Source organism: Stegodyphus dumicola, chromosome 4 (assembly GCF_044657685.1).
Source record: "Stegodyphus dumicola isolate Sdum_Otavi_A_Nest chromosome 4, ASM4465768v1".
Classification (NCBI taxonomy): Eukaryota; Metazoa; Arthropoda; class Arachnida; order Araneae; family Eresidae; genus Stegodyphus; species Stegodyphus dumicola.
This window is the reverse complement of record NC_140771.1, coordinates 206478870-206493221: the sequence shown is the minus strand read 5'-3', so window position 1 is coordinate 206493221 and position 14352 is coordinate 206478870. Positions and strand designations below refer to the sequence as shown.

General features: G+C 30.5%; 1 protein-coding gene across 2 annotated transcripts in view; it reads left to right on the top strand.

Annotated features, from left to right (window-relative positions):
• Positions 1–13370, top strand: part of Smg5 (Smg5 nonsense mediated mRNA decay factor) — a 150301-nt gene extending 136931 nt beyond the window's left edge. The window contains exons 19-24 of one of the 2 annotated variants that reach the window (XM_035366452.2): positions 147–212; positions 4691–4847; positions 8302–8392; positions 8498–8578; positions 9527–9669; positions 11807–13370. In XM_035366452.2, coding sequence (XP_035222343.1) covers positions 147–212; positions 4691–4847; positions 8302–8392; positions 8498–8578; positions 9527–9669; positions 11807–11874 — 606 coding nt within the window. In that variant the 3' untranslated portion in view covers positions 11875–13370. Of the gene's footprint in view, positions 1–146; positions 213–4690; positions 4848–8301; positions 8393–8497; positions 8579–9526; positions 9670–11806 lie in introns of those variants that run through there. The other variant, XR_015040860.1, reaches the window with a different exon arrangement.
• Positions 13371–14352: the final 982 nt, after the last annotated feature.

Here is a 14352-nt window from a genome sequence, read left to right as displayed (position 1 = left end):
TACTAAGTTAAGATTTACTTCAGAATATAAATACTTTTAGGGAACGGGCCTGCAGTCAGTTTTTTTCAAAAAACACTTTTATATATTAATGTAATCTTATTATCTTGTTTATTGTGTTCTTTCATAATATATTTTGTATTTTGTAGGTTAATCATGACACTGAAACACAAAAACAACAGTTAATGAGAAGCATGACTCATTTATGGCTGAAGGTCTGTATATAGTTATATACATACACACACACACACACAGATATATATATAAGCAAATTACTAACTTTAATTTGGCAATAGTCTTTTTTATTCCTCATTTTAATTCAGTTACTTCTTCTTCTTGTCCTTAAAAATACTAACTCTTTTTAATAAAGGAATCTAAAGTGCATCATCTCAATTAATCTGCATCATACTATTTTATGTAATATGTAGCATTGTAGCTATCTTTTATCCAACCACAGATCATTCTCTTGCTGTGCTTGCATATGTTACTTGCCTCTGTATGCTGAGCATTGTCTGAAGATGTGATAAGCCGTACAAAGTTGTGGGTTGCATATCACGCCCATGATAATGTGTTAAGAAAAATATGTGTATCCAGAATTAGTTGTCCAACAATAAATTTTGTCTTGTCTTTCAAAAATTAAATGGAGAAAAAAAGAAAAAAAAAAATCATTCTGCTTTTCACTTTTTAGTAATGTGTCAAAATTCTACTTTTGGTAAGTTAATGTACAGTTAACCTATCTACAGTAATATAAAAAACTGCTAACTGTTATGATACATAAAATTAGTCATACTCAATAAGTTTTTTTTTATCTCAGATTCATCAAAATGTGGGGTTGAGCATTGTCATGCTCAAGACAACAGATCAAATATAGGCCATTTCTGGGTGGTTTTTAACCTTTTTATGCTTAAAATTGAAATATGGGAACAGTATTTTTCATGCATGTATGTATAATTTGATATGGTTACAATTGCAGTGCACTTTTTTGTATTCCCACCAAACACAGATCACTTTTCGGCAGCATGAAGCCCTCTCTCTGTGTTGCTAAAAGAGGTTTATTTGGATTACCCCATTATCTTTCTTATAGCATTATTGAATAGAATCCACTTCTGATCTCCAGTAATGAGGTGTTTCAAAAAAGGAGCTTCTTTATTTTGTTTTTTTCAGCAAAGAATCAGATGCCAAAACTCAAGCAAGCATATTCTGCTCTGTTGTAAGACATTTCCATACATCGGATGTGCTTTGATTTGAAACACTGTTGAACATTTGGGTTGACCCAATATTAAACTTCCTGTACCTTTCCAGAATTATACTATATTTTTTACTGGGTTTATGAGGAATTTTTACAAATTTTGTTACTTTCTCTCTTAGGCTCCATGAAAAATGTTGGAATAATAATCCTGTCATGCTCGGGTGGCCAGCTTAGCAGTTATATCATCAGAAGTGGAGAACAGGATTTTCATTTAGTGATAAAATTTTGTAGCACAAAGCATGCCTGATTTCTAAATATTTTAATTTACATAATGGAACTTTTAGTTTGTTAACTGGTTTGCATATTTTGTAAAGTGTGAGCCAGATACAAGCAGGGTGAATGAGTAAGGCAGAGCACACAAAGGATGTCTGCAGTGAGGTTTTAAGTGAAACTGACTGTATGCACAAATAAAGGTTAGTTTATTTGAATATGGCAAAGCCAAGGCTTGTATTCACATTACACATGGGAAAAACCATAAAAACCAACAATGCAGTCTGCCTATTTGTCTGGATTTGAGCCAAGACTAGGTCAAACTACCAGCATTCAGTAGTCTTAACCACTCAGCCAGTGGTGGACCACAAATAGAATGGAGGCAGTTGCATAGCACAGTAAATGATACCAAAATTTTTATCTAACTTGATATTGCTTTTAAAATTTGTTTCATCAAATTTCTTATGCGTGGCAGAAAAGTTAAAACTTTTTATTGTAGTATCATATGATCATCTGAACCTAAACCCCTGTTTGGTGTTGCTAAGTTTGATTGATGTTAACATATCATCACTTTTTTTTGTGTGTCACTGGCATTGTCAGTTTCTGCAGTTCTTTTAATGATACTTACATAGTCAGTTTCTGCATATATTGTATCAATATATTTGTGAATTGGTGCATATTATAAAAAAAAATTCCCTCATTGGTATCTCAAACTTTAGCTATAGCTTGCAGTTCCTCTAAAGTCATATTTTCAAAAACAGTTTTTAACTGATTTTAGGAAATTAACCCCCTGCATTGCATGCAGCATGCAGGGCCTCTAGCAGAGATATCAGCTTACCTAACTCAAAAGTCTTGCATTTTCACAAAATTTCAATTCTGCTAATGTTGTTCTAACCACTTTTTAAAAGCTTTTATAATACCCTGAACTAAAGGCTGAATGTTAGAAGCTGCATTTGTAGGAAGCGACACTAATGTTTTTCAGGAAGAGATCAGAGGTGTTAGTTATCTAATTAGTAAAGCTACTTTTCATTTTTCAGTTTGCTGTCCCATTTCAAAAGGAAATATCTGAAAATATTACTTGACATCTATGAGTTCTTGTTGCTATTGTGGAAGTAAATTCTTGATTCCTTTCAAATTTCAAGATTTTTTCCTTTTATCCATAACCATTGCTGTCTTCTTAATGGTTGGATCCATATTGCCCATTAATAGCACTGCAACTAATTTTTTCGTTTTCTTTAAACCAATTGCTGGTTCCAATTTTAAATATTAGCGTGTGTTCTGGTAATTTTCTCTGTAATGTGGTCCATTTTTCTCTAATTATAAATTTCATGTGAATGTTATTCATTGAGCAGTCCAAGTAAATCATATTGTATCCAGTTGCCAGTTGCCTAATGATCTGCATCTTTCTTCTCATCATGCTGTTTCTGCTGATGATATTGGATTTCTTTTTTTCCAACATACGAGCTATCTTTCAGTTGATACGAAATATTTTAGTATTTAGCAAATTAGGAAAAAAAGCTGTAGGACTAGAAGTACTTTTTAGTTTTACAGCTTAAAATCTTTCTAAAAAAAACAGCTTCAGCAGGGTTCCTCCCCCCAGTAACCTGCTTTGAGATACTTGCATTTTTTATTAGCTGGTCATTAATTATAATTCCCTGTTTATGTAAATTGCACAGTGCTGTTTGAAAAACTCCCAAGTTTAGCTGTTTTACTCTGGCTGTGGTTACCAATGACATATTAATTTTTTAACAATTTTTCCTTTTATTTCAGGATTAAGTCTTAACATTTTGGACTTGTTACAAGTTAAAGACAACCCAAATAAAAAAATAAAAAAAAAAGATTCTTCCACTGATTATTCAAATTTCAAAACTAATGTTTCTAGCCAGCGGAAACGTGGCCGTTTGTATATTTGTATGGTCTGCCTCTTCATAATAACTAATGCTTTCTGTACTTTTTCTTCACCCTACAGTTATCACTTTCTTTCCATTCAAAGCCTGTTAATGTACAATAATGCCAAAAAGTATTTCATGAACTTTTTCGAACTGTCTGTAAACATGATGTCTCTATCCCAAAGGAAGATTTTAAATGTGGAAACTTTTAAGAGGTTAGATACAGCAATTAAAATTCCACCTCCTGTCAGCTGATATTCGAGGAGAATCCCTCACTCATTTACAGTGTCTTTAAAGGATTGTTTTTGTTAGCATTAATTCTGCTCTTGTGAAGTCCAGTGCAGACAAAAACTCTGAAAACACTGTCTTGCAGGTACAGGGACCAGAGGATAGGAAAATTTAGGTTAAGCCTGTTTTATTGAAAGCACTTTATACCTGAACAATAAAACCACAGTATACAGTGCATTAAATGGGTTAACTATCAAAAGCTTTGATAGGTACTAGTGGGATATTTTGGCTCTAAAATATCAGTTTTTTGCCAATCTGAATTTTATAAGCGGCAAAGAGAAGTTTAATAAACTGTGATTTTTTTATTGATTAGTATGCTATATCTTTTCTATTAATGTATGTTATATGTCTGAACGTAATAAGTAGCTGAGTATATTAAGCAATGAGTTAAGCGGCAGGCACTGTATTTCCAGTTTAACAATTTTGTTTTTGTATAATTGTTAGATAATAATTCTAAAGTAATAAAACTGCATAAAAATACTAATAACATATTTTTAGTATTTGGTAAACTTGTAGTGGAAATCTTTTTTGGCATACTATGTAGGAAAATTATACATTAAAAGCTCTAGTAAATCGCAAAAGAATATCATTAGTGGCCTTTAAAGGGAAAAATCAGCCACAAATTATTCTAATTTATTTATTAACTAATCCCTAAATGCAAACTCAAAAAAATGACATCAATAATCAGAGATAATGAAAATAAATATCTCAGTCAGTTTTTGTCATCTAGGATTCAAACTTCTTGTATTTCATTTTTGATAATAACATTTTCCTAAATATAATAATAAGAACCAGGGTAACATAAAAAATTAGATTTCTTGTTTTATAAAAATTAAAAAATATGAATCTTTCCATCATTTAAAACATTTTTATAATTGAAAGTATATGTCTACGACCAATGTTTTGCAAAATAATGACTTTTGTGGACATGGTATATATGCATTTTTAATTGGAAAACATTATTGAAATATCAAAATATGAATTTTAAAAACTTTTATTTCCTTCTTTTTTTTCCTCTCTTGAAACATTTTTCTTTAAATTACATTCTCATTTTCAGGCAGAAGTAAATGACTTAGAAACGCTTGTTGAAGGTGGCTCAACTCCTCAACTGTCTCCATATTTAGTTGTAGATACTACTGTCTTATGCCATAATTTATCATCACTAAAACAGTTGATTGGTGCTAAACGGTTTATAATTATTGTTCCATTAGTTGGTAATTTTTTTTTTTTTTTTTTAAATTTTAGCTTTTATTTTATAAATAATATTGTTTTATTTGCGTGGTGCTACTCAGTGGCGGCTTGTGGCTAAAATTAGTGGGGGTGCTGTTCCAAAAAAAATTTAACCCTCTCTCTCATTCCTTTGTTTTAAAATTGTCTAAAAGGAAACAAACATGCATAAATAGAAAATTTATTTTGAAACTTCATGAAATCTTACAAGAAAAAAAATTAAACATTTCTTAATTACTTTAACCAAAATTGTTACAGTTCAATCTTTGTCTAGTCATTTAAAAATGAAATCCATTCTTCTTGTTTTAATTTGCGCGAAAAGATCAATAATTTTCTCCTTGATCTCTGGATGACAACTGAGAAAATTTTTCTTTATTGAAATTTAGTCTTTTCGAATTCCTAGTGCTTCTTAGAAAATTTTTCATTCTTTTAAATGTTGAAAAGCAGCGTTCTGCCTCTGGTGTAGTCATGGGAACTCTCAAGAGAATTTTTATCTGTTTCGTAATTTCACTAAGAATATCATCTAGATTATTTTCGAAGATAAATTTCAGTAGCTCAATTAATTTGCAGTATTCATGGACATCAGACCTACAATAGAATACTTTTAGTTCAGTTTCAAATTTTTCTTTGTCAATCATTAAATATGCTTCAGTGGTCAGTACTATTTCTTCTGTAGAATGTTCATGCCTAAAACTAGCGAAGCATTTCTTGTTTAACAATTTAGCAGCTGCTAAGTGTTTAATGGAAAAATATCTGTGCATTATATCAATTCATAGTATAAAGTCACATATTATTTCCTTAGCTTCTGCCATCAGTGTCTTTGAAAATTCTTACAGTACTTTGAGTTTCTTAATTCTAAAATAGCATTTTAAAATTTGTTATATATTCGTTAACCTTAAACACACTAATTTCTCTGGATTGCATTTAGTTGTATATTATTTCAACATGAGGCATCTGGTAAAAAAGCTCTAACCAAAACTTGAAATTATCATCATATAGGTTTTTTAAAATTCCTTTTGCTTTTGCAATAGTTTGATCTGCATTTGATGTTGATTGAATTTCAGCAAGGCAATTTTTTAAAGGTTACAAATTTTCATGAACTCTGTTTATGGTCCGTACGATGAAATTCCACTTTGTGGAGGAATACCACACATGCGGATTAAAAAGAAATCACGTTTCCAACAGCATGCCAGAATTTCGGCACTGCAAGAGCGACAGTGCTCTCCTCGCTACCCAGCTCGGGTGCTGCTTTCTGTGCGCGCATACGTAGAACAACCAAACAACTCGTTGCTGGAACTGTGAAGCGCGCAGTTCCAAACAAAGAATTTCGTCCTTTTTTCACAAATTAGGGGATGGCAATTGACATTAAGCTTAAGGATTATGTATTGTAAAAGTATAAAGAAAGAATTAAAGACTAAAGGCCCACTATATTAAATATTAAAAATAATAATAAGTGGAAAAGGGGGGGTGCTGCAGTTCCACAGTGCTTATTACGAGCCGCCACTGGTGCTACTACATTTTATTTACCAAGCACTGTATGTTGCATCTTGCAGTTTTTGTGAGAATGAATGTTGGTATGAATAATTTATCATATACTGTAAAGGCCCTTATTTTCACGGGCCGTTATTTTCACGAAAATGAATATATCGGTGATTCTGCGAGGTGAAAATTTCACAAATTTTATATAAACAGATCCGAAAGTTGAAAATTTTCAAAAGCACCTAAATAAAGTTGAGAAAGTTGAAAAATTCCAAAAGTACATCTTTTGCATAAAGCATTTTAAGAAACTTCCTTTCGTTCGAAAATTTCATCCCCCTGTTCCCGTCTAAATGGCGAGTTCAAGGCGTTTGCTCAAGAATGAGTTTATTGAGTGGTATGTTTATTGAGTGGTATGAGTTTCAATTTCTAGAGGAAAAAGAATCTGTGGACTTGTGAATATCACGACTAAAAACGATTCACGCTTCTTGGCTTGTGCGCGTATTTAATGGTATTGAAGCCAAACATGAGATAATTTTGTAAGTGAATGAGCTGCCTTCTATTAATTTTATTGTTTTATATATGAGAAATATAGTTGTATATTATTCAAAAAATATTTATAAGAAAGAAAGTTGTTAAGAAAAACCTTGCAACTGTGCAATAAATCATTAAATTTTGGGTAAATGAAAAATGTCTGTTTTTTTATTATTATTTGAGGCGGGGGGGGGGATATTCCTTAAGGCTTAAATTTTCGCGATTACGATAGGCTCGCAAAAATTAAAGCCTCGCTAAAATAAGGGCTTTTACAGTATATGAAATTTTACTATGTTCCAAAATTGTCGCAGGTTAAAAGAATTCAGCTTTTATGAAATCCAAATAAGGATCTAATGAAATATGATACTGCAAAGAAGTGCATTTAAGATTTGTCAGTTTCTATGCTTTATGAAAATAGCATTCCTGACATTCAGTGCCAAGTACAAAGAACATAACATACACAACTGATGTTAAGGCATTTCTTCTGGCCTGAAAACGTTCTGAAGTAATGCCCTTGTAATTCTAATAAAATAAAAAGTTGGATGCTATGAGAAGAACTAACTAGAGACCTATATTATCATTGCCTACTGGACCTTAGTGACAAATTCTATGACCAAGCTAGTAACATGTGGTGATTTTATCCTGATATTTTTTAAGTTTGCATTTCTGCAAACTACAACAGAGGAGAACAGGGGAGAAACTATAAGAGGGTCTTAGAGTCTTGTAGATATACTTGCATACATCTACAAGACCATTTTCCTTACCTAAAGACCATTTTTCCTTAAATGTACATGATAGTCTCTTTAGGCCTATGATATAAATTGAAGACTGTCAGATTAATTGATTTGTCAGATTAATTAATCTATTTAAACTGCTGTTCATTGTCATTGTTAGCCATTGCTTGTGAGGAACTCTAGAATTTATGATAATTATCCTGCATTAAGAATGAGATCAGTATTATCTTAGATACAATTTCACTTATTTTTGATTATCATCTTTATCTCTAAAAATTATTTTAGCTTAAAACTGTACTAAAGATTCAAGGTTTCATCTTCATCTGGCCACTTAAACTCATAGTGCATAGCAGTATGTAATTTTTGAACAATATCTTGCATCTATAGTTGTCAATGCTTCATGCCTTATGTAAAGGCCTTGCAGTCATCTCATTGTGAAATTAGATTATATGCATTTGATCATATAACTATTTTATTCCTTACATTTAAATGCATAATACCTGTGAAATTTTAATTAACCTTTATTATTATTTTCTATTCTGGTTCTCAAAACTAGATAATGTCTAAATTTTATTATAAATTCATATTTTTTCAACTCAAAATCCTCTAAAAATTAATACATCAGTTTAAGTATTTGATTTTGGTGAAAGAAGAATTAGATGCAGCAATAATATATAAAAGTTTGTTTTTCTTTTAGTTATTGCAAATCTCGATCAATTAAAGAAAGAAAGTATGGGTGCTAGAGAAGCTATTCGTTGGTTAGAATCTGAATTGCGTAAAGGATGTAGGTAAGAGGCAATAAACATTTTTTTAAATCTGTTTGCATTTTTAAATATATTAATTTTTAAAAAATGTGGAATTATAAGATATTTTAAATAAAATTGCAATTTCAGATTCATAAGAGCACAGCATCAAATGGAGAAAATTAGTCTTGTTCCAATGAAGTATCCAAGGAAGAAAGATAAAGATGCTTGGTATGTTTTTTTTTAATATTTTTAAGGGCCCAATAGAAAATAATTTTGATGAATAAAATTTAAATAAACCTATTTTTGATTGTAAAACTCTTTGTTTGTAAATACTGCTTAGGGTGATAATGCATGTTTTTTCCCCTACTTTGTCTTTTGAACTCTCACGATTTTCTCCTTTTCTGTTTAAACTCAGTATGCCAGTGAATTCAGAGGCTTCAAGATTAAAAATTATTTTGTTGTTAATAACTTCATGTTGATTCCAAATGAGACAAGGGAAAGAGTTTCAACACTTGCAGAGTGATGTGTATTATTTAGAATTGTAGATATTTTAAATTAATTTTGTATCAATACAGTTAATATAGTGTAAGCATTTTTATATGCTACTTACTGCACAAATATGTCTGTGGGAAATTTTCATTAAAACCCAATATTATATTATTAATTATATAAAGATATAGAAAATCTACAGCATTAAAGAAAATATAATACAACATTAGTACCTAAAGCTGTACACATGATTTGGTGGCATTCTGTAGCTTTGACATTCTGCAACAGAACTGAAAGTAAATTATGATTCTAATCTAGTAGCATGATAGTTCCATTTCATATACCGTAACGTAAAAAAATATTGTTATCTTGTACTTGATAGCGATATTTTTTTACGTTTTTCGCAACACAATGTTCTAAAGCAAGTCTCTTTCTTTCAAATGCCAAAGATCATTTGACAAAATACAATTAAACACACCAATGCGAACTGTTTGCACAGACAATATTTGTGATGGTGGAAAACTTTCATTAAAATCCAATATTATATTCTTAATTATTTGAAGATTATATGGAATTAAAGATATAGAAAATCTACAGCATTAAAGAAGTGAGAGTTATTCCTGTAGTATTTTCATGCATTTGCTTTTAAATATATTCAGATTTAAATTTTAGTTCTTATTTTTGCAGGGATTTTTTCCAAATACTAGAATGCTGTAATTACCTTGTACAACAGCAAGCTAATGGTAGAACTGATTGCCCACTAGTCACTCTTTTAATAGGATCTCGTCATCATTTGCCAGATAATGCAACTGCTATAGCCCAGTCCATTGGTAATGAAATCAGTTTGCCTTATTATGTATATTGTTCAATTTAAATTAAATTAAATCAAATCTTTGGGCTGAAGAACTATGCATAATCTCAAAATCGTAAAAACAACCTTGTATTTAGTGTAAGTATATTGAAACACTCAATCGATTTCAAGGGCAGCGAAAGGTCCCTCCTCATCAGGAGAAAGAAATACATAGAAAGAATAAAAATAAAGGGAAGGAGTCTCAGAAACACGCGGTTATAACCGGATTTTTAATCAGAGTTACACTGGCAGCCTACTTTTACTGAGCCAGGCTATCTGATCAAACATGTAACACAGAGGACAAGAAAAATTAGCAAAGTTAAAAATAGGGAGCGAGGGGCAACTGCACCTTCACGCTCAAAATCTGAACTTCGAATAATGGAAAGCAACCACTGAACGGATTTTTATACACTCTGGTAGTACCAAACGCGAGGAGGTAATGCCATCTATTGGCAAAAATAACTGAATTAAGATAGTAGAATTTTAAAGGCATTAGGAAGGATTGGATTGAACTTCAAATCATTAACTAAACATGCTAAATCTTAAATGCTAAAAATGCTAAAGACTGAATATGAAAAGCCTCAAGAAAATCCAATTCACCTATGGAAGAAGCCTTTTGGATAATTTTTGCAGACCCAAAGTCAAAATTATGGTTAAATGTCCAACTATGATACGCTATTGAAGACTAGTTAATTTCACCTTTTCTGACATAAGATTCATGTTCCTTGATACGAAACTTCAACACTCTTTTTGTTTGGGCAATATATCTTAAACCACATTGACACGATATACTATAAATTCCCCAAGAATTCAAGACAGAAACGCAATCTTTAAGAATAAGGGTGAATTTTATTAATAGGGGAGAAACCGACTTGAAAATTGAATTTCTGGAGAATCCGCGCAATTTTATAGCTAACAGAAGATAAAATGGAAGCACGACAAGGTCATTAATATTATTTCTAACAGTGGAATGTCTTCTTTGATGGGAATCTGAAAATTTTTTAACTAAAATTGTTTCAGTTAATGCCTTGACGATACCAACTAGCTCAAATTTTTTTTAGATGAAATTCTCCATTTTTGGAGTAATAGTAAATAGACTGAATTGTTTTAATGATGAATGTATCCCTTCTTAACATTTCATGTAATTTTGTTTTTAGTATTTAATCATTATTAAACAAAATTCATTGTTACTCAAATATTACCAATAGCTCAGCACTGGGCCAAAAGATAATTTACTTTGTCTAAATTCATTTGCAGAAAATATTTCTATTTCAAACTGTATGCCATCTGAACTTTTTTGTGGAAATGGTGTTTTTGTTAAATTTATCAATAATCACGGGAGAAAATCCACGGTCAATCGCAACTGCTCTCAAATAATCAAGTTCATTGGTAAGCAAAGATTCAGAGGAACAAACTTTATGTGCGCGGAATACATAATAGTAAAAAGAAGCCATTGTTTGCTTAACATGGTGGCATGACTTGGCATGCGGTGGTAAACAAACTGCAAAGGGTTTACGGTACACAGTAGTGCTAGAATCAGTTTCATTGCGGATTATAAGAATATAAAGGAAGGGGAGGGAATTGTTGGATTCAATTTCAAGAGTGAATTGGATGGCTGGATCAAATGAATTCATAATAGATAGAATCTCGGATAAATCCTCTTTATAACCATCAAAAAGTGCGAAAGTGTCGTCAACATACCGAATCCAAAGACGAAAAGATAGTTTATCAGATAAGATCAGAAAAGATAGTTATTAAAGACGAAAAGATAGTTATCAAATAATTTCATCTCAAAATAGTGCATATAAATGTCAGCGAGTACCGGACTGAGAGGATTACCCATAGCCAATCCTTCAACTTTACAGAAATATGCATTTTGGAAAACAAAGTGGGTTTGACTTAGAGAGACTTTAGTAAGCGAAACCAACTCATTAATTTCAGTATGGACCTTTAGCTGCCCTCAAAATTGATTGAGTGTTTCAAAATACTTACGCTAAATACAAGGTTGTTTTTACGATTTTGATTGTCACATTAGCGTGTTTCTCTTCTAGTCTATGCATAATCTGCTTCTGAAATTTTTAGCTTTAATAAGTTTCTTTCCTTCAAATTATTTTCAGATGTTGCCATTGAAAATCTTAGCTGCTTCTTTTCCAAATGGCGGAATTCTACAAAGAATCCAGGTTGAAAGCTCATAAGAAGTTCAAATGTTTCAATACTTTAGATTTTACAAGGACAGCTCTACTTTGCAAAATGGAAATCGTAAAAGGAAGAAGGGGAAAAAAGCACGTTCAGAGTGCTATAAGTGTGGAGTGTTGCAGTTTCTAGTATGAAGTCAGAAATTTCAAGCAATAAATTTGCTGTAATGTCTCAAAATATATTTTGAATCCTGTGAAGAGCTTAAATGAATTTCTATTTAAAAACTTGCTATAAGTAATAAAATGTTAATTTGAGGCTATTATTTTGAACATTTATTATTTATTTATAAAAATAAATCTCTATATGGTAATTCATCTCTGTAATTTGAGGATTCAGTTGGCCTACTAAATTTACTAGAAAATTACTTTTAATTATTGTTGAATGGAGCAAAGCTCTGTGTGGTAAATTCAAATGGAAACTTCATTAGAATAGTTTATTAAAATTAATATTTTAAAATGTCTTACAAAAAAAGCAAATGCTCTTGGATTCCTAACTATGGTATAAAGAATTTTTAATGTAAATCTATTGTTGAATTATTTTTCTGGCATGTCTGAAATACATATTTCATTATGTCTTTTGTAAATATTACCATTCAGATTAACTCTCTTTAGCATGAGATTGCTCTGTATTAAAAGAATAATTTTTGTTAAAAATTGGTGTAATCATAAGTATTCCTTCTGAAAGTTTTGCCAGAAATTCTCAAATGAATTTTACTTTTGATGAGAAAATTCTAATCTTTTTTATCAAAGGTAGTGATTTTGATATTGTGATCAAATTAACATCAGTGTTTTTGAATTAAGATCAAGCTAGTGATTGAAATATTTTATTTGCTAGGAGTATTTAAAAATACATAATCACAGAAATTATATTATATTTAACAAGTGAATTGTCAGTAATAAGTTAATATTTGTTTGACAGTGGTATATTTCTTAAATACCGAAGAAAGATTTTAAGAGACTCTGAAAAAATGAATAAAATAGGTTCTGTGCAGTTTTTAAAGTTGATATGTAAGTCTCACTTTTGCATATAAGCTTATTATTATTATTATTATGTTTTTTTTAAACATTTCACTACAATGGAAAAAATGCTTTCTATAATTATCAAATTTCTGAACTAAAATTGTTCCAGTTAATGCCTTGACGATACCAACTAGCTCAAATTTTTTTAGATGAAATTCTCCATTTTTGGAGTAATAGTAAATAGACTGAATTGTTTTAATGATGAATGTATCCCTTCTTAACATTTCATGTAATTTTGTTTTTAATATTTAATCATTATTAAACAAAATTCATTGTTACTCAAATATTACCAATAGCTTAGCACTGGGCCAAAAGATAATTTACTTTGTCTAAATTCATTTGCAGAAAATATTTCTATTTCAAACTGTATGCCATCTGAACTTTTTTGTGGAAATGGTGTTTTTGTTAAATTTAATTATGTATCCTTTCCTTTACTTATAATGAATAAATTTTAAATTATCGTTTAGATTTTTCCCTCTGTTTGAAAACATTTTGCTTAAGAAACATCAGATAACAAGAAATACATCGCATAAAACTAAAATTTATACACTGATTTCTCTCTTTTTTTTTTTTTTTTTTATCTGCTAGATAACTTGGTTAACCCCAGAAAACTTGGTAACAACAATTTAATTTTATATTAAAAAAATTGACATATGCTGTCTAATTTTCTAAAATCACATAAAACCAAAGTACCAAGTTAAAATTAATCTAAAATGCATTAAAAAATTATAGAATAACAAAACTTGATAATTTCCTTTGCAAATATGAAAGAAATTTGTATGAAAACTCATATTCATATGATTTTACTAAAAAGTTATGTAAACATTTTCGATGAAAATTATTGTAACTATGAAAAGGATCTGCACTGTTTTCAAAACACTTATCACTAAAGTCTGCACAATGATTCTCACGAATGTCATTTTCATTCTGTATTGTTTTCTTTTTTGACATCAATAACCATGAACTAAAGCAGTCAAAAATAGGAATTCTGAATATCAGTTACTGTTTTATGACTGATTGTCTAATTTAACCAATATGACTTAATTTGAAAGGAAACAGGCCAATTAAAATTAAAAGAACCTTTTTATCTTCAAGTGTGTGAGACAGTGTGTCAGAAATTTTAAAGATATGCTCTTTTTTTTAATTATTTTGCAATATTGCTGTTGAATTGAATTTTATGGTTTAAGTGTGAAGAACATGATATTTCATAAGTAAAGGTAACACACAAAATTTTTAAAAAAACACCTAGGGCGTAATACAGTAATAAGTCTTTAATCCGGACCTCAAAACTACAAACTTTCTGCGCATGCATAGCATTTCGCATGCGCATAATACCTTTGTGCATGCACGTAATACATTTACGCATGCGCGTTTAATGTATAACGGATGGTATAAGCTAGGCTAAAATGATCTAATTATCTATTTCAGTTAATGTTGCAGATTGCATT